This window comes from Argiope bruennichi, chromosome 11, assembly GCF_947563725.1.
Source record: "Argiope bruennichi chromosome 11, qqArgBrue1.1, whole genome shotgun sequence".
Lineage (NCBI taxonomy): Eukaryota > Metazoa > Arthropoda > Arachnida > Araneae > Araneidae > Argiope > Argiope bruennichi.
The window spans coordinates 94,124,220-94,146,451 of record NC_079161.1 but is presented as its reverse complement, the minus strand read 5'-3'; the positions used below and the strand labels follow the sequence as shown (position 1 = coordinate 94,146,451).

The window sequence follows — 22,232 nt, the reverse complement described above, 5'->3', positions numbered from 1 at the left end:
AAACTATTGGAAACTGTAAAAATTAATTAAAAAAAATAACAAATTGTGTTTCAACTAGGAATTTTTTTAAAGTGAAAACACATTCTTAAAGTTTTTTTTTTTTTTTTTTTTTTTTTTCATGTAGGTAACATGTCCATTTGATGATCCGGAGAGTGGTAAATTACTGAAAATGAAAAAGTAGTTTAGGACCCATATTTGGAAAATTGCAAAAATTTGCAAATCTGACTTGTTGCTTGCGAATGAAGTTTAACGACCATCAATTCTGCAATGCTCATTAATGAATACTTGCTCTCTGCTTTTATTTTTCTGGAACGCATGAAAAATTTACATACGAGAAGGCTTCTTCTCTTCTTATCTTGTTCCTAATCCTCACATTCACAGGGCTATTCTCTTCGCCAGACTCATTGTCTTTTCGACGTCTGCTTTTGCGATTTTCACTGAATAACGTTAACTGAAACCCTATTTTTTCTCGTAATTTTTATCTACTTAATGCCTATTGTCCTTGCTCTGAATTTGTCTTTCGAATTTGACAACGCTCTCTGCGAACATCGGTACTGATTATGCAGCGGTGTTTTCTAGTTCCGATTTTAGTTTTAATTGAATATCTTTAAAACTCCCCAATTCTCAGGCTACACGCTTATATCAAATTATAGAATCTAAAATTCCTTACATATTCAAGCTTGTACTTTCCTTCAAGTTTAAATATTTTTGCAAATATGGGTCCTAAACTACTTTTTCGTTTTCAATAATTTACCACTCTCCAGATCATCAAATAAACATGTTACCTACATGAAAAAAAAAAAAAAAGAAAAGAAACTTTAAGAATGTGTTTTCACTTTAAAAAAATTCATAGTTGAAACACAATTTTTAATTTTTTTTATTAATTTTTAGTTTCCAACAGTTTTCCGTCTTTGTATTTTTGTAATTTTCACCTATTAAACGTCGTTTGGGACCCATGTTGTATGGGGATTCTTTATTTCTGTATTTGTCCGTCGAATTCGGCAAAACCCTGTATAAGCAAAGTTGTAAGATAAGTGATATTTAAAATGTCACAACAATGTAAACATAAAGAAAGCGACTGACGATAATTTTTTGAGATAAATTTTATTTATTTTTTTTTTTTTTAAATGATTCAATGTGTAAATAAAAAAAAAAATGTAGGTTTTATTTAGAATCAAAATGGAATGATCTCGAAAATCACTGAACATATTTTTTTCGAATTTTATCCAACAGCAGTTGTGTGCTAGCTTTGCATGCTAGTTGTACCAGCAGCTGCATGCTATGAAAATGCTCTTATACCTAATATTTTTAATATAAAATACTGTGGCTTCCAAAAGTATTCCCGCACTTTTAAAATGTGATAAAAAAGCGTTGTTAGCCTGTAACTGTAGTCGAATATGAAGTCCAGTATTTTTACATATCAGGTCAACGTAATTTTTTTTATATTGCTTAGGTTGAAAAAAATCGATTTTATTTTATTTTTTAAAAAATAAAAATGAAAATGAAAGAAGGCAGAAATAAAGAGCTTGACAAAAGTATTCGTTCATCGAAAATTTTCTCGATAAATTCATTACTAAAATTATCGGCTGGCATATATTTTTTTTTATTTTTGCATTTTGGTGACATATTAAAAATCGTTTGCCATTAATTTTTTGCCTGCTTTCGTCTCTATGTTCTGTTTATTATTTTAAAATGGCTCGTAGGCATATGGAGCCAACAAACAACTTTCGGAAGTTGATTTTTTTTTTAAAAATCTTATTAGTGGTAAATCAATGTGGAATATCGCTAAATCAGAAAATTTACCCCATTCTTCCTTGCAGTTACACTTACACCTTGCAGTTACACTTTAAATAAGAAAATTAATTCGAAAATACATTAAAAAAATGTCGTCCATCAAAATTAACTCAATGTAATATGATATTTATAGATACAACATTTGTAAAAAGTCCATGTTTGAAGGTTTAAGATTTTTATAGTGTTTATTAAAATTATTTAAACATCAGTTTCAAATTAAATTATTCGACGAATGGTCAGATTTGCTGGATTACATGAACGTTCAGTTATTGTTAATCCAAAAATAGAAAGCATGGATTTTTCTTTCGTGATAAATAATTATAAAAAGCGTATTGGAATCAAATCTTATTGGCAGATGTAAGCAAATTTTACATTTTCGGTTCTGATGAGTGTACAAATGTAGGCAGAAGGAAAATCAAGGAACTTAATCCAAAGGACTTAGCTGGAACCGTAAACAAGGTGTTCTTGTGTGTGTGTGTAGAGGGGGGGGGGGGACTCATCAGAATAAAAATAAAATTGGTATCTATTTATGTAATGATGAATCATTTTCTTTAGTTAAATATTTTAAAATACAATTTAAGATTATTACAGAAAGATTATTTTAAAATACAATTTAAGATTATTAAGCGGAAATCTTGAAACTTTTATATAATATTACATATTCGAAACAGTTATTTTAAAGTCAATATAACGATATAAGCAGAATGCTTTCGACGTTTGCTTATGGTGCTTCTATTATTGTCTACAAATTCTGAAAACACTACATCAGTTGATAGATTTAAACTCAATAGAGCATGTTTGGGGAAAACAGGAAGTTAGAGAACGAAGACTAAACATTAACAGGAAATTCGTCGAAAACAATAATAATGGAAGAATGCTGGAATACTTATGCAAAATCAAAGAAAAATAAGGAAAAAAAAAAAAAAAAAAAAACAGTGGGAGTGGTCTTTTTCAAACTTTCTCGCCTAATCTCTAATAAAGATATTTTCCCAGAGAATGCCTTGCATAGCATTTCAGTACAATAGTTACAAAATATTAACCTTTGGCATGAATTTAGCATTTTTATTGAGTCTATTGTGTCGTCCTTGGCGAGTTTTTTGGCGATTAATCCTTAGCATCCGGGTAATAGCATCCGAAAATAGAATTTGCGATTTAAACGCGTTTTTACCCACTGATTCAAACAAAAATTTGACACAAAACTACATTTGTAGTCACAAAATCCCATACTAAATTTAATATATTTGAGTTATTGAAACTGAGGGAGGTCTGAATCGTGGAGATTCGTCAAAATCTCGTGTTCGAATTTTTTGTCTATTGCTATACTTTTTCTATACTACGTATGCGAAAAAGTTAAATTTTTCATACAGAATTTCAAATTATGGCATGGCAACAGAGTTTTTAAATCACAAATCTGACTTTTAAAATTAATTAGCACAAAATCATGTTTTTTTATATAATATTTGGTGTGGGAAACGTATTCAAAAGATTGAATTTCTAAAATGAACTTAAATTATTTACACATTCTGGACTTTCCATTTTTTACTGCTCATCGTTTTACAGCAACAGAAATTTCTCCACGTCGTAAATTTTATTATCATGATAAAATACCTCACTCCTTTGAGCCTAACTGGAAAAACAGCAAACACTGTTATTTTTTTTCCCGCCTTCAGTAGAGAACAGATTCAGTAACTTTGAATTAAATACTGATAAGAATTAGTACCTGGGAGATAGATCTTCGGTCGGCAGGTTCTTATTTATTTCTTTTTTATAAAATCATAAATAAAATTATATCCCATAGCTCATTTGAAGTTAAAATGGTATTTTAATTGAACAGCAAACGCGAGATCGAACATGAGAAAATGCAAGGGAGTCCGTAGTCCTAACCCCTATGCCATCTCTGATACATTTATAAGATCATATATGGTCACATGTCAATATTATTCATAAAAAAGTGTGTGTAAAATCGAGTGTTTTCAGCACAGACACCAGTATAGATAAACTTAAAAAGCAAAACCTTATCTAAATATAAAATTGATCGTTAGAGTCGTTTCCGAGATACACGAAATAAATAAATTTATATATATTATATTTATATATGCAAGAATTACTCGTTTAAAGTTATAAGATTTGAAAATTTGTAAAAATTCAACATTCTAATTAAGATAACGTCACTGGGAAGATATTTTCTCGTTTAGTTGATTATCATTTTGAATTTTTATGAAATAACTATTTTACAATTTATTGTCAAAAAATAGAGTTAAAGCGCCTAAAATGGTTTAATTTTTATTTAAATAAATATCTCAAAAAATAATTAATTTTGAAAGATGGAAATTAATCTGTTGAGTTAAAAATGAACCATTGACATCTATTCATCGTTGAATGCTACTGTTAACCCTTTCAAAGAAGTTTTTGTAGTAAATAAACATACAATTCATGTATTTTCTGCTTTATATCATAGATTTTAAAAAGGTTTTTCATAATTCATAGCTTTTATTTCATTAAAATTACAATTAAAAAGGAGAATGAAATTAATAAAGTAACATGAAATTGCTATATGATGATGATGATTTTTTTTTTTTCTGCCGGGAAACATTTTTGAATTCAAATAGTTCATCACCTTTATTTTAGAGTACAGACGGACTTTTATATCTAAAGATTTTGACAGAAATTTCTGACCTCAAAACTAGGACATAGTTACACAAATGAATGTCAACCGTCCCTGTTCTGCACCCCTTTTGAGTGAAGCCCTTCCACCCCTTTTTTCCCTCCCTATTTATGGGCGTCCCCCAAAATTTAAGCACTTGACCCCCGCCGACATAATAGTTCCAGAAACTAAACATGGCTCTCCTCAGTTTGACGGACCTGTCACCAGTTTAATAACAGAGCGCGGCGAACAGAATGTTTCCCTTTATAAAAGTAACATTTCTCTGTCTTTTAATCTTCCGAGAATTCTGAAATAGAACACGCTTTCGAAAGAAAAGGTCACACATGGCTTTCCTTTACCTTTTTACTTCGAATGCAAGAAAAGAATTTGAATGTGATAAAAATGAGATCAGATGTTGGGGTCATTGACCTGAAGATTTAAATGCTTGGCTTTGAGATCAAAAGCACTCAAAATTTGCCAAAATTCGTGTATTTTGAATGCCACGTATAATTGGTTTCATAAATCAAGGATCAGATTCAGATTCAGACACGATTATGTCAAAATTTGATGTTATTCTCTCCCTGGTTCACGACGTAACAATTTTTTCCCTCAAATATCATTTCATTAAACAGTAGACGCCGCTTGTATGTCAACATCCAATGATGAAAAGAATAAATACATCCAAATGATGAAAAATACGAAATGTCTTAAAAATACAGCTATTTTATAGAAATTCAAGTATTCCGAAAAGAAAAATCCAATAAAAAACGAAAAAAAAAAACAATTAAAAAAAAAAAAGAACATGATTATTCGTTTCAATTAGAAAAATCAACACAATGTGCAGAATAAAAAAAAATCACACGTATTTAATTTCTTTTCATTAAAACGGTATCGAAATTAACGTATTTTTATTTTTCCGCATATACAGTATAGATAAAGTATTGTAGTTGTCAAAACAATTTGAACTCGATATTTTGACGAATCTCCATGTTTCAGTCCTCCTGAGTTTGGAAATCATATTTTTAGAAAATGTCCGTCCGTCTGTGACAAAGATAACTTTAAAACATTTTTAGTTAGATGGGTGTCATTTAGTATATGGTTTTTACATCAAACTTGTAGATCTCTAGAAAATTTTGAGCAAAATGCCCCCAAAGGAAGTTTGTCTGTTTGGCTGTTCTTATCTAAGTAAACAAAGTAACTACAAAACAAAGAGAGCAAAGTGAATAAAATTCAGTACACATATTTAATATCTAGAGCGTAAACATCTTACAAATTTTGAGTCAAATCTATCAAGGGATTGATTGTCTGTCGGTCTGTACTTTCAGAAACATGTAAACCTTATTATTCAAAAATGCAATGATTTAAAAATATCAAATTTGGTATGAGATTTTTTTTTTTTTAATGCAAGTGTAGTTTTATCAATTTTTTTCAGTCAGTGGTAAAAACACTCTAAAACCTAAATTCGATTTCTGGATCTTTGTTAACCGCATGCCAGGGATAAATCACCAAATAACTCGCCAAGAATGACACTGTAGATTCAGTAAAAATGCTAAATTCTCGCCAAAGATGAATGTTTCAAAACTGTTAAACGCCAGTTCTATTCAAGACGCTCTCTGGAATAGCACCGTTTACTAGAGAGAGAGAGCGAGGAATTTTGGTGAGATGGGTCCAGCCCGTTTTGAGTTATCAGTTATCAAGTATTCATTGGATTGACTTTCATACGAATAATATTAATCAAGAGTTCCAACCCGCTATTTTAATGATCTTAAAGTCTAGCAAATGTCAGCTTTAGACTTCCCTGTCCGATCATCGATTTTGATCACTGCAAGCGAATTGTTAGTTACAAGAACCAGCGATTTTCTTTGTATTTAAAGGGTGTCCCAAAATTAGCACCATATTTGAATTTGCCACTATTCGTGCAGTAAAGTATTCGCAACCCTACAAAAAAAAAAAAAAAAAAAAACAGTTGACAGCTGATAGTTTAGGATTAGTAAAAATGAAGCGTTACCCGATAGAACAACGGTTTTTCATTGCTCTACAATATTACAAAAATAACGAAAGTCTGGAGGCCACAGTTCGAAAAGTTGAGAATTGGCCATACACTCTTGTGATGTAACACCACTGCATTTCTTTTTATGTGATTATTTGAAATAAAATGTCTATGCCTAGAAGCACAAAAGCACGTGCGCATCGGAAGAGGAAATTCAACATTACATCAACGAAATTCAGACAATTTTCTGGAAAATGGTCATGGGAAATTTCGACAAAAGAGTGTATGTTCCAACAAGGCCGTGGAAACCATTTGTCCTATGTATTATTGCATATATAACACTATCCTGTGTACTTTGAGATTCAATAAAAATATAACAATTTAAAGGGGGAAAACGGCATTTTTTATTTAATTCAAATCTTGCTTAACACGTTTTTTGCTCGTTTTGCAACGCTCCATTTTTAATAACTCTAAACTCTCTGCTGTCAAATGTTTTTTTAATAAGATTGCCAATACTTTAATGCACGAAAGGTGGCACATTCAAATATTGTGTTAATTATGGGAAACCCTATAGATATGGGAAGTTTTGATCACTGCAACCGACTAATCATTATTTCTGTAATAAATTTTTTTGCGGCTTTTGTAATTTCTATTTACATTGATATTTAACTAAAAATAAAATGCTGTTACATTTTTGCAAATGTTTAGTATCGTATTAAAAATTAGGAATTGAACGTTCAGTTCAGCAATGGTTCAGAGTCGTTTAGTTCAGTAATGGTTCAGTTTCATTCAGTTTAATGATTTATATTTTTCAAAGCATTTGAAAGTACTTCTTGCTGAAGCATGCTGAGACATTTGCAGCATGATTGGAATGAGTAATGAATTTGGAAAGGACATACCCTCTTTTGTAATTTTTTTTATATCTCAAGAAGATGCCAATCAAATTAAAGGTTGCTATCAGCAGTCGATTCGTATTGAACTGATTCAGTTTATGAGAGTTTCGATGTGAGATTACATTATGTAAGCTGAATAATTAATAATTCATTGGTATCAAATTAAACAGCTAATGAACAACTTGAAAATGAGGGAATACTCAAGAAGAATGATATAAATTGAAGAGAACTACAAACGATCAGAGGAACATACCATACAAACACATACCATACAAATCCTGATTATGAAAATTAGAATATTGTCGCAGCCACATATTCGCAGTTATACCTAAACTGAGTCGGCTCACATTTTCCGACGAAATATACATATCTATCAATTTTTATCCTATAACAGTTAAACTTTTAGAATTACATTCGCTATGATAGCTGTAAATTTTTACCTAATTGAAATATGCGGAACACGGAATCGCATAAAAAGTTAGATTTCTTAATTTTATAAAACTGTTGTTTACTTTTTCGTTTATGAAATATGTCAAGAGAAGGTATTCTAATCGTCAAAAAATTTCAACTTGAAAATTTAAAGAATCTCCGAATGAGTCCAATAAACACAGTTTTAGAATGATATTTGTTTGGCTTTCTGTCTATGAACAGATGGGGCAAAAACGTTTTAAGCGAAACGAATGAAATTTGGTTTATGAACGTTACACCAAATTTTAGACGAAATATAATCAAAGGATGTATGTTTGTCCTACTGCCCAAGTATAAACGAACACAATAACTAAGGCTTAAGAATTTGAAAGATAAAATTTGGTATACAGGTTTAACCTCTAAAGTGTAGATTTTTAAGAAATTTTGAATCAAATCTTTCGAAGAATAAATCTTTTGTCTGTATATACATTCGCGTGCAGCGAATGTAATGACCAAATTAAATATAATTTTATATGTGATCTGTTGTTGTTGTTTCTTATGGCACTTGCCATAGACAAGCCAGCTGACTAAGTCAGTGATTTTAAGCCAAGTTTTTAGCGTCTCTTGTTTCAGCAGCGCCATCTAGCGCCAGGAGTACGCCTTAGCTACTCATGCATCATAGCCTTTTTACGGGGCGGAATTCATTCATGTATTTCATTCACTCATCCACAGATCGTAATTTAGACCTGAATCAGATAATCATCATTTCTGAACCAGTACTCCCAGTGGTATTGTCTCATCTTGGAGGACTTGTGGCCACGACAGATTTATACGTGCGCCAGCCACTACATATACGGGGAGTCTTCGGTCGGTGTGGTTAGGACTCGCAACCCAAGAGATATGAATCCAACCAGGCTATTCCGGCCTTCAACATATGATCTTTTGATTACAATTTTGGTCGCGGTTGGTCGTAAGAAAGGCACCCAAAATAGATATTCAATTTTTTTTTGGTTTTTATGTATTAACCGCATTCCCGTGATTCATAGTCAAAGTAAAAGTCCTAGGTTGACTCCAAAGATCTTTATCTGGTAACTATTGTTCGCCAATGTCGAGCAGTTACACAATTATCCATAGTATAGGTCTTTACTATACTATGACTAGCACACCTCTTGTATTTGGAACTCTGAAAATAAATATCTGAGCACTAGTGGCATTAACGGTCTTGCTCGAACTGCATAATTTTATGTGGGATGCGGTGGGGTTTAACACCTTTATTATAGAGTATGCAAGAAAGTTTCGGAGAGACTATTCACACTGACTCAATTTCAAAACTACCAGATCATGGATGTTTATCACATTTGGGTGTTTTTTTTTCCCATAAAATTTGTAAGTGTTTTTTTTTTTTTTTATTATTTTGTATGTGTTTATGACCTTTGATGACTGTTTCAACTTGTCTTCCTTTGTTGAGTATGAAAATATAGACAGAGTAAAAACAGCACTTAACACTTTATATATGTGTATGAGTTGGTTTTTCAATTGAATAAAAAACAAATTGAACAATACAACAATGCATTTAATTTATTACATATATATAATAAATACATTTACTAAGTACACAGATTAGTAATAACATTTTGAAATATCATCTTTTCTTCACAAAGAAGTAATACTCAATTTATTCACAAAATGCACACACAAAAAAAAAAAAATGTCAAAAATTTTTGTTACCAAATGCTTATCATGAAATAAATTAAAGAAGTGCAAATGAAATACTTGAGATGTGTTTAACTCGAAACATGATTTCTACAAATGTTACGATGTAAAAGAAAAGTGCATATGAATTGTTATGGAACATTTACACATATTTGTGAATGAAAAATTAAAGGAAAAAAAAGTGCTAAAAAACTTGGCTATTTTTAAGGTAATAAAATAATAAAAATTCGAAATCAGAAAAACTAAGTCGAAAAAGTTATATAGCAAAATTGAATGTAAATTTTTAAGCTAAAAATCATTGCAAAGATTTATTCTTAATTTTACCAAATAAAAAAAATCACAATTAAAATGAAAATTCTTATAATAATTTTTAAAATATATTTATTCAGTAAAAGTGACTGTTTATCAAAAATAATTAATTTATTTATTAAATAAGCGATATGTAATACTTTAAATATGATAATTACACTAAAAAACTTATAAATAAACTTTATGATTCACATCAAACATAAACAAAGTTTTTTTTAAAAAATAGGATATTTTTTTTATTGTATAGCACTAAATCCCTCGAATAATCAAGAGTTTTAAAAATTATTTTCATATAATTACTAAGAACAAAAATCAGAAAAAAATTAATGCTTAATAATTTCTAATTTTGGATTAGAATTAACCAAAATAAATTCGAAGTCTTAACAATATTTTAATATTACAGACCGAAGTGTCAAGACACCAAAGAAAATGTTGAATCATCATCAAAAAAAAAAAAAAAGGATTAAAACCATGTTAATTCGCCAAGTTTCACTATATCTACAAATGAGATAACAATAACAATAATGATATCGATAATACATTGATTATACTAAGGTGAAATTTATATTGGAATGTTAAGTTAGAAAATGTAACACTTATAATGATGAAACATGCGATGACTCTAATAAATAACGCAAATTAGGCTTAGAAAAGGAACTTTAATACAAGAAATGGTTAGATATAATAAAACAGAATTTGAAAACGTCATTGCCATTGGATTAATTTGGAAGTCTCAACATATTATGCCTCAGAAACAATTAAAAGTTAGTGTATTTATATTATTCGAGTATTTTAATTACCATTTATTTACTTTCAAGTGGCAACATAATGTACTTTGTGTTGAAATATTGGTGACATCGTTCGAAATGTATTGAAGACCAATAAATCGTTGTCACTTCACTTTTTTTTAAGGTGCTTCGAAATTATGAAAGGTTATCATTACTGCTTTTATAATTATCACAATAAAAAGGGCGATTGAAAATGAATAAATCTGTTTTTGATAAAAAAAAATCAATCAACTAAGTTAAATTTACTAACCCTATTAATAATAAATGAATTTGGTGTCCTATGGGCCAAATAGATTGGCCTAGATATACCAAATTTGGCACATATATACTTTGGAGGAAGAGAATGTACACGTGGAAGTGATTTTTTTTTGAAGTTGTAATTAGAGCTATATTCATTTACAAATAAAGTGACATCTTAATGTTTTTCAGCCAAAAGTTTCAAAAATGCTAAAATAAAAACTTAATTTTTTCGCCATTTTGGAATTTAAAAAATATTTTTTTACTGGCGCCAATTTAATGATCGTTCACTTCGGGGTGATTTTTTTTAAAAATTGTAGTTAGAATTTTATTCAATTGCAAATTAAGTGACATTTTGGCGTTTTTCAGCCAAAAGTTTCAAAAATGCTAAAGTAAAAATTTTATTTTTTTTGCAATTTGAAGTTAAATATTATATATATATATACTTAGGAGAGGGCCGTACAACCTTTCCCTGAATGTTTTACACGTTTTTTTAATATACATTTTTGCCTAATTTTCAACAATAAATTTTATTATTGCCCTAAAATTCAAACCGCCGTCATTGCTTCGTGAAAGAATGCGTGAATTTTTCTTCCTTATTTGAAGGCTGAAAGTTCTGCGAAGTTTAATTTATGTAATATGCAGCTGATTCGTTTCTAATTGAAAATTGCACAATAAGTAGCCATAATGAATTTGGAATACTGGTTTTGAACAAGTCCATCTACATGTGCGGCAATTATTTAATTTCAGTTTGTAACCTTTAGTTCAAATACAAATTTCTAATGGATAAGGATTTTCCTGACTTACAAAGGTTCAAGTAAATCAAATTAGTTCAAAATGAGTTGGAAACTATGCCTTACATATATGAAAAAAAAGCATTTGGTGAGAAATTGTTAACTTCTCTTAACAATAAATTTTATTATTGCCCTAAAATTCAAACCGCCGTCATTGCTTCGTGAAAGAATGCGTGAATTTTTCTTCCTTATTTGAAGGCTGAAAGTTCTGGGAAGTTTAATCTATGTAATGTGCAGCCGATGCGTTTCTAATTGAAAATTGCACAATAAGTAGCCATAATGAATTTGGAATACTGGTTTTGAACAAGTCCATCTACATGTGCGGCAATTATTTAATTTCAGTTTGTAACCTTTAGTTCAAATACAAATTTCTAATGGATAAGGATTTTCCTGACTTACAAAGGTTCAAGTAAATCAAATTAGTTCAAAATGAGTTGGAAACTATGCCTTACATATATGAAAAAAAAGCATTTGGTGAGAAATTGTTAACTTCTCTTAACAATAAATTTTATTATTGCCCTAAAATTCAAACCGCCGTCATTGCTTCGTGAAAGAATGCGTGAATTTTTCTTCCTTATTTGAAGGCTGAAAGTTCTGGGAAGTTTAATCTATGTAATGTGCAGCCGATGCGTTTCTAATTGAAAATTGCACAATAAGTAGCCATAATGAATTTGGAATACTGGTTTTGAACAAGTCCATCTACATGTGCGGCAATTATTTAATTTCAGTTTGTAACCTTTAGTTCAAATACAAATTTCTAATGGATAAGGATTTTCCTGACTTACAAAGGTTCAAGTAAATCAAATTAGTTCAAACTGAGTTGGAAACTATGCCTTACATATATGAAAAAAAAAGCATTTGGTGAGAAATTGTTAACTTCTCTTAACAATCAAATGTTAAAGGCTAAGTTAGGGATCTACATATATTAATTATTATATTAATTATTTGGTATAATATTCATCATTAGGCCGATGAGTTTAACATTGTATTGTTTCTATTTTTTTAAATTAGATTTTAAATTTTTACTAAAAGCAGTAAAGAAATGGGACAACCGCAGCTGGGCTAAGGGAATAAAATATACGGTTGGCTTAACAAGTAATTTTAAATGAAAAATAACAATTAAACATTCACTTCTACAGTTTTCACAAATACACAATCACTCATCTGTTATGATTTCTTTTTTACAGCCATGTTAAATCAGTGGTTCATTGCATTGATCGAGAAAGTGAAGTTAATAAATTATGGTAAACTAAGAAACAAATTTAAATTTCAGAAAATAAAGTAATATTAAATTGGTTTCATTTTACAGTAAAAGCATTCGAAAATTTAATTTTAATATAAATATTAATTTCCTTTTTAAAATCTCGGAACTGAGAAATATGGATATGCTGATTGCATTGATTTCTTTTTTGACAATCACTTTGTGAATCTGTGTGAAATTATGAATTTAACTAATTAATAATTATCAAATGAACTAATTAATGTTTTAGATCATACATCATATCGATTGACTATCATATCAAGACATCATATCGAATGATCGACATCATATCAAGACAATTAAGGTTAAAATTTCTAAAATAGATTGACACTGAAAAGCAACTTACAAAATACTGATTTCTTTTAACCATTTCTTTGAGTATTTAGGCCAAAAGCAGATACTGATATGCGTTTTGCCAATCGCACGATAGAAAACATTGATACACACTGAACAGTGATTTTTGTTTTTGTTTTTGCAATCATCTCCTGGAATTCAATAAAAGTAATCGATTCAATATAATAAACTAAAAAATTATGATTAAAATTGCCCAAATGGCGTTATTGTTCCACAGAATAATAACTAAATAAAGCTAATCTTTTTACAAATTATTTCAGAAAAAAAATATCGATCAAGGAAATAAATGCACTGATTTTTTTTTAGAGTTGCCGAATGAAACACATGTATATATAATTAATGCATAAATATCTTTCAACAATTACGTGCGGTGAAATATAGATCACACAATTGGAACAGACGAATTGAAAGAAATAATTATGGATTTTTTTTTTTTTTTTGAGAACAACTATATTTTTTCAACACTTGCTTTGAGCGTTCACAAAGTGACTTGACTATATTCCAACAAGATGAAAACTTAAGTACATTGATTTAGATAGGTCCCAAAGATGATTGACTAGATTCCATCCACTATCCTCTCATCTCGTCCACTCTGTCCTGTACTCAGGCCACGTCCTTTTTCCTCCTGCCGTAGAATGTCTTGACCTCGCAAGAACATCCGCTCCTCACCCTGATGTAGTCCAGCCTCCAAGGTCCGTTGCTGTTGAACTCCCTGACCAGCGCATAGGTGTAGGTGTAGCGCTGGACGCACATGGACCTCCTGTCCACATACTGGCAGGGATGGCCCTTGACCCCTTCGCGGCATGAGGTTTGGTAGAAGCTCTGGGTGGAGTTTGGGTCCCGGTAGAGTTCGAGGATTCGACCGGATTTGGAGACGCCTCCCCGGGGTTGGATGATCTCGGTGACTGAGGGGCAGCACTCATCCACATGGTTGATGTGGTCCCTTTTCCGGGGAGTCAGGTCCCATGGGAGGTCCCTGAAAAGTTGACGATTAAGATTGAAATTAAATGAAAACTAGCATTTCAGTTATATTATCAGAAATAAATCCTCATAAACTGGTAATTCTGGAGCCTAATCAAATATTAGTGTGTCAGGACAGGGCAGGGGCTTTCGGAGCAAATGGTGCTTGGGGGCATAATATGATTTTTTTCGTTCCCCCTATATTCAACTTTAAAACGTGGCTCAAATATACTTTTGTCTCTAACACGTTTACTAAGACTGACAATATGCTACATCTATCTATCTATATATTATCTTTTACTGCAATCGGAGAGGGGTCTTGATCGCTTAATGGTAAAGTTTCTGCTTCAGGCGGGTTAGGCCTCACACTCAAAGCCCGAATCCACTAAAAGTCCATCGTATATGTGGCTCATGTGTAAATTAAATTTCATATCATTGACCCATCGCCCTTCTGATGGCATGTTGTAGAAGTTTGTTGGAGAAGGTTGAAGTTGACATGCGTTATCTGGTAGACTTTGAAAGCAACGAGGTCCATCCTAAAATAGTCATAGTGTTTCTCCTTTTAATAAGATGAACTCAAAATCAATGATTTTAAGAGATATGCTTAAGGAACAGCTGCATTCATTAAGTGTTAATGAAGCTAGTTCATGTGATGTCAAAGTCATGTGATAAAAGTGAACATGCTTATCCCTCATGGCATGTATACCATGTGGTTTTGAATTTATACACAGATACAAAGACAATAGAGACAGAGACAAAGCTGTATAATAGTGAAAGACCAGACATATTCTATCATGAGTGCACGGATTCACACGCGCACAAATACCATTTTATTTCAAAAAACAAGAATTTGCATGGATTTTCAGGTTTATTTGGATTTACTAATTAAAATTATTCATTTTTGAAACCAAATTTTATTGCTTGCCCTTTTGTCACAATTCGCCATTATTCTTAAACAAAAGGAATTCTGTTTATTGATATTATTGCGAATCTGTAATGTTGCTTCCTCTGCTCAGTAAGTCTTGAAGTAAAAAAAATATAGTTTTGCAGATATAGTAATACTGTTGAATGGATGATTAGTCAGTGACCTCCGCTTTAGCAACAAACTTAATGACAGTTTTGGCGACCTTTTAACGAATTTGGCTACTTTGGCAACTAAAATTAAGGATAACGAGCATTCGAGAATCCTGGTTCTTTTAGGACTTGAGTTCCAGTGTTTATTCTAGAACATTCTATGTTCTGTCGCAGGAGCTATAAAGGCGGAAGCACACAGATGAATGTCAGTTGTGTGGAGAGAGAATTGTTGAGTTGAAACCCAAGTAAGTCATCGAGTGAATCCTCTCTGAAGCGTTGATCTTCTGTGAGTTTTCACTGAGCGTTCTGCTTTATTGTGAGCGTTTAATAGCGATTTTTTAAATTGTTGATATTGGCTTCTGAAGCATATTTATTTGTACACTTTGTTTGTGTTTAACCATCTATGTTCTGTGTAGAATAAGACGTTTCTATCTGATTGGGACGTATGAACGTATAGCCACCGAGTGGATTTTTCCGTTACTACATATTCTAAGTTTCTGGAACATCAGATTTCAAAAATAAAGTAAAGAAAGACTCACGTGTGGTATCGGTGTTTCTTGTGTCCAGGTTTCCTGTGTGTTCCTAGAGATCTGGAGTAGACGCAGGTGATGAGGAGGGAAAGTAGCTGAAATTAGAAAAAAATATTTGTGAGTAAAAGCGGTCGGCATTTTGTATGCTGAAAATATATTAATTACCATCAAATTTTTAAAACTAGCCGCCTTTGGCGGCCAGTTTCATTCATCCAGATTATTGATTTTTTGTTTTTGTTTTTAAAGGATTTATGGAATGTATTTTTTAGAAAAGCATCTCACCTTATTTGATGCCACTGAAAAACATGAATTCAATTGAATCATTTTATTGCAAATTAAAATAGTGTACATACAAGGAATAAAATAAGAGGAGGAAATCCTTATCGGAATCTCATAATAAAACTGCTAAGGGGGAAAAATTCTGTCACTGTCTGTCTAAAAACTATGCCTCCTCAATAAACTGAAGTTCTTTCAAAAAGTCTCTTCCTTTGGTCCACGTAACTGCCAAAATTATGCAACACACTTTAGATTACTGCGAAATATATCCAAGGAAACCATATGATTCATAATGTCATCTATAAGGACTAAATTTCCTACCCCGGATGAAGTCCTATATCCCCGAATCGTGATGGATTTACCACCTTGTTTAACAGAAGGACACACATTTTTTGGATCCAAGGCAGTATTAGTTTTTCTCCATACGGTGCGACAGCTGTCACTGCCAAAAATATTGAGTTTTCTTTCATCACTAAATATAACTTTCTTCCAAAAGTGATTGGTCTTCAACTGATGAGTTTTTGCAATCTCAAACGATTTTTCTCAATTTGCAAGCTAATGAACGGTTTAGCTCTAACAATTCGACTTTTATATCCAGCTTGTCTAATTACATTTCGCACAGTTTCAGCACTTAACTTCTGCCTATGAGTTGAGAAACTTCTGCAGTAAGTTGGATGAAACATATGGTTGCATCAAGCTAAAGGAAAGTGCTAAAAATTTGAGTTTAGATGGAAATTTAATTTTTCTGCAAGACAACGACTCCGAACACACTGAAAATAATGTCCAAATGTGGTGTCTTTTTCAGTGTAAACAGCAAGTACGCACATCACCGCAGTACCCCGGCATCAATGCCATTGAATATCTGTGGGCAACACTTGAAACAGTGGTCCAAAAACACAAAATTAGAAAGAAAACCCATTTAAAACAAGTGGTGCAAGAAGAATGGGGTAAAATATCTTCAGATACCACCAAAAATGGGTCGAATCGGTATCACGACGTTTAGAGGCCATTATAAAAGCCAAAAAACAAGCAATTAAATACTGACACTTTCTTTCTATACGAGATATTACATAATTTCATTGGTGTATTCTCAATTTTTTGAGGGAAAATTCTGCGTATGTTTATTTAAATTGTTCCTGAAACATTTGAATTAAAAAAGTTTTTCGTTAATTTTTCTTTGTTTTTACTCTAAATGAAACCATTTCTTATGTGTAAAAATAAAAACATGTTTGCACTTCCCGGTAATGTGTTATTTATATTGAAAGTCGTATTTATCGAGTAAAAGTGAGGTGTACTCTCAGTTGTTTGAGGCTCTGTATCTATATATCGAATATATCATTATTTGTTTGGTCATTCATGAAATAAGTCAACAATTATAAATAAAAACAATAAAATTAAATAGAAATAAGGTAAAAATAATTATTGATCGTTACTGCATGAAGAAATAAGTTATTTCGCCCTTGGCTCCTTGAATGTTTTAATTAATCAAAAATTAGCAAACTAAACACATATCATTTTCTCAATATTGAATATTTTCCTGGTGAAATATTGAGAAGCCTTAAATCTGTAAACAAAAAAGTTACATTAGAGAACTTTTTTTAATTTTCAAGGATGGATTAACTGTAACCAAGATTTTTAGAAATATTTTTTTGTTGTATTATTTATAAATATTTTATATTTCTCTATATATTATATTTAAGCAATGCATTCACTTTCCAAATATAAAGGGAATTTTTATTTCTGTATTATAAAAAGAAGTCTGACTTATGCGAAGTTAGTTGTTTAAAAGTTCTTATACTGCATTATTCTTCAGAAATATTCCTAATGTTTGTCCCAATGAGTTAAGTTTGGAGTCTAATTACTGTAGGAAAGATTTTCAAGTTCCTTTCGAGAAATTAAATTAAAATCCTTTGCACCGATATTCTATTTCAAATTTATCCAAAAATTTGTTTCGAAATATCGCTTTAATTATTCGAGATACATCTAGAAAATAGACCAACAAATACTTTGCGATTCCACAAAACAACGGCGAAAAACTTTGCAGCAGGTTACCGAGTTTAGTTGTCCTTGAATATCAAACAAATTTTGCCTTCTATATATTTAGGTAAAGGATTACCGAACTGACATTCAGTCCATTCAAAATGTCAAAAAAAAAAAAAAATGATACTTTCATTATTTAAAAATTTAATGAATGTCATTGTAACTGCATTAAATATTTGATGTTCTCTTACCGTGGCAACGAATATACAAAGGAAGATAAAAAATAAAATGAAATTATGCCAACCGATTATTTAAACAACATTTCATGGCCATTATAGTGATATATATTGAAATCGTCTGCTGCTATTAAAAAGTCTTGTTTTCGAATGATTTATCTTCATATATATATATATATTAATTCAAAAGATCACTCTTAATTCAGAGAAAATTAAGTGAGCTTAAAAAAATCTCCAATGAGGATCCAGGAAATGATGTAGATATCAAAAAATGTATAGCACTAACACTTTGATAAAAATAACAAGACTCCTAATATTACTAATTTTTTTTTAAAAAAAAGTAATTTCAGCAATTATAAATGGCAGAAATGCAAATCACTTACTCTATAATTGTTTCAAATATAAATGTTCATATATGAATTCTTAATAAAGAAAATAATTTGTTCATGAATTAAATCTATGCGAAAACTTCTTATTTAATAAGCATAAAAGTTCCAAGTGCAATTTTTTTTATTCCATTGTTGCAAAAAAAAAAAAAAAAAAAAAAAAAAAAAAAAAAAAAAAAAACTCGAATTTTTAGTTTGAAAATTCAGGAACGTGATAACGTTATCATCAAAAGATCATTTATTTTATCGTCTTGCGTTTTTATTTTATCATTTCTCCTAAATCTTATCAGATTTTCAAATTCCTTGAATTATCCCTGATAATAATGGAGGTTAAGATGCGTTGCGTGTGTGTCTGTATTGGATTGCTACATGCCGATCGTTTGATACGGTAAAATTAAATTTGATATAAATATATATTATAATCTGGGTATGTGCACCTTGGAGCTCTTTTCTAGAAATTTAATAATTAAAATTTAAAATGACATTTGAGCGTTTTTCTGCGATTATTTCCAAAATTGTTAATGTGGAAATATAACTTTTAAACATTTTAAAATTAATTTTCCTACTGATATCAAAATAATTATTGTGCAGTTTTTTCATTCATTTTAATAACTTTTTCTTGTTGCAATGAAAATTCACCCGTTTTTCATTGTTTCGTTAAATAATTAACCGCGTGATATTCTTTCATTGTTGAAAGATAAGGAAAAAGGATTCTAGAGGAATCTTAAAGTGAAATTACATTAGGAAAAACATTAAAAGGGATAGATTAACCGAATATGTATGTCTTTAATCGTACTAGGATAATCATGGGATGGCCTCCAATAGGAAAATTCATGCACTCAGGGAACAGAAGAAGTGTAAGATTTTTTTCTAAAATAGTAAATTTACTAAAGCGCTGCTAATGTTAAAACATCAAGAAAAATGATTTTGAAATCAATTTAAGTTACTATTAATGCTATGTCAAAAATAATTCTTGACAGTATGTCAGAATCCTATTCATTTATTGTATTTTATATTTAATGCAAGCAGTACGCGCACGGCGTTGCTCATGACAGGATGAAAATTAGTGAAATAATCTCTCCCTCTTTCGAATATAAGTTAGCACAATAACTACAAAACGAAGAGAGCTGGATAGATGAGATTTGGTACACGGTATTAATGTCTTTAATATAGACACCTACCAAATTTTGAGTTAAATCCAAAAAAGGGGTTGAGCGTCTGTCGGTCTGTATTTTGAGAAATAAACAAACGTGATAATTCAAAAAAGTAGTGACTTAAATAAATCAAATTTTTTATTGGCCTTTGTGACTTTAAACGTAGTTTTGAGATAAAGTTTTGTTTCAATTGGTTGGGAAAAAAGCTTCTAAAACTCAAACTCGATGTTTGGATACCATTAACGCATGCTAGGGATTTATCGCCAAAGTCCACATGATAAATTCAATAAAAATGCTAAATTCAGCCAAAGGTTAATATTTCGTAACTATCGTATTCCAGCGTCATTCAAGACCTTCATTGGGATGACATCTTTATGAGAAAGGACGAGAGAAAGTTTTTGGTTCACTACTCTCCCTGGCCTTTAAGTGGGGAAACATCGATTGAGTTCTCATCCAGTTATTGCATCGATTCAGAAATTCATTATTTCATATCAATCTTCATGACTTCCAGATTCGTTAATAAAGTTCCAGTACCTTTCTCATGAGAAATATGCCTCACCATTTGCAGAACCAATGTTTTTTATTCCCCCCTCCCTCAAATGTTGCGTTGTGATTTGGTTACAAATAAGCGTATTTTGCACAGACCTTTTGTTGAAAATAAATGTAACAATAATATTTTACTGCGTCATGGCTTTCAATTCAATTTATAACTGTAACTGGACGAAAAATTGCTCCAGACTTCATACCGATCCGCAAAATGTAAACAATCCAAATTTGCGAGTTGTTGCCAAACTACAGTTAACGAATGCCAAAAAATTCTTGTTTGAGAAGTTTTCTCTTCCACAGATTGTATCTGAGGAAAAAACAATTTAATTCATCTTTAAAATTAATTAAATTATTAAAAACCAATTAATGAAAGTATTTCCATTGTTCTTGCTTTAAATTAAAGAAAATTGTTTGAATAAACTCCTTAAAAAATTGAAAATGATGGTGAAAACAGAATGTCAGATGCAGAAATTTAAGCTTCCACTTTTAAACATTTTCCTGAAAAAAGAATATTTTTTTTTAAATTCTTAAAATTTAGGAAATTAAGCCAGAGAATCAAAATAAATTTTTGTAGTACGATAATAAATATTGTAAGCTACAATAATTGTGTAAAATATAATTTTTACCAAAATCATGTTTCCTTTTTAGAACATTTTACACGCAAATGAAAAACAATTCCAGTAACTTCCATTGATTAAATTCCAATTAAAATAATATACAAATGGTTGAAGAAGTATTAAGCAACAGGTTTCTTGAAAACAGGTAATTATATTTAAAGGCCACTTATTATAGTATAAGATCAAATCTAATTCAGGAAATGGTTATCATGTCCACACCCACTTACCCACCCTCTTACCCACACACAACCACGTGCAATTTAGGAAAAAAAAAATGAGCCAGTGGTTTAAATTACCTAAAAATTTACAGCATCGCTTTTAAAAATATTGTAATTGATAAATACGAGACTTGAGATTAAAATAATTACACATCTTTATGAATTGAAAAATACTAACTTTTCATTTAAATGTCAACCAAACAAAAGTTTCACTAAAATCTTCCTTCTGTTTCAGTAACAGTAAGCAAAATTTGACGTAAATAACAAAGGTTACGGCCGTTCACTGTCAAAAATCTATTGATTTACATGTGATGTAAATCTGAGATGTCAAAAAGTAAAATTATATTCTGTAATAAAGCTTCATGAAAAGCCAACAAACACGCATATAAGAAAAAACATATATAATCTTGTTTTAAAAATTGTAAAACAAGATAGAAGATATTGTAAAAAATTCATTTACTTAAAACAGTTGAAATATTTTTAAAACTAATAATTAAACTTTTATCCAAAAGATTCTAATGCGAAATTCTTTTATCGTCTGCAGTCTTATTTTAATTAAAATGAGAAAAACATTTGTATCAAATGATATTTAAAATCGAAGCTTCTCAATAAATTACAGACTGTTCCAAACGATTTTTAATAAACAGAGGAAGCTAATTTTTCTATTTATTGCTTAATTATTTTTAACAAATAATGCAAAGGTGAATTAGTATGGTATTTTGAAGTTAAATAAATAAGATAATTCAACATATTTATAATTGTCACATTCAAAAAGAATGCATAAATAGATAAAATAATTTTGGAAAAATATTTTTTCTATACATGGGATTATAGTTTGTAATTAATTGAAAACTTACTGTTTCATAAATTGTCATAAAATATTGATTAAAAACCTTCTTTATTCTTTTTTACAATATAATAATAATAAACCTTCTTATATAAAGTTAAAAATCTTCTTTCTTCTTATTATTTCGTATTTACAAACAAAATTTGAAAGAAATCTATATGATAATTGGATTTTTTTTTAACTACAAACGATTTATAAGTTTCACTTTTATTTAAATTTGGAT

General features: G+C 30.3%; 1 protein-coding gene across 2 annotated transcripts in view; it reads right to left on the bottom strand.

Annotated features, from left to right (window-relative positions):
* Nucleotides 1-10,236: 10,236 nt before the first annotated feature.
* The window catches only part of LOC129956437 (uncharacterized), a 141,933-nt gene continuing 129,937 nt past the window's right edge, over nucleotides 10,237-22,232 (bottom strand). For both annotated transcript variants that reach the window (XM_056068318.1, XM_056068317.1), the window contains exons 2-3: nucleotides 15,759-15,844; nucleotides 10,237-14,161 (exon numbers count right to left, since the gene is read on the bottom strand). In XM_056068318.1, coding sequence (XP_055924293.1) covers nucleotides 13,789-14,161; nucleotides 15,759-15,844 — 459 coding nt within the window. In that variant the 3' untranslated portion in view covers nucleotides 10,237-13,788. The remainder of the gene's footprint in view (nucleotides 14,162-15,758; nucleotides 15,845-22,232) is intronic.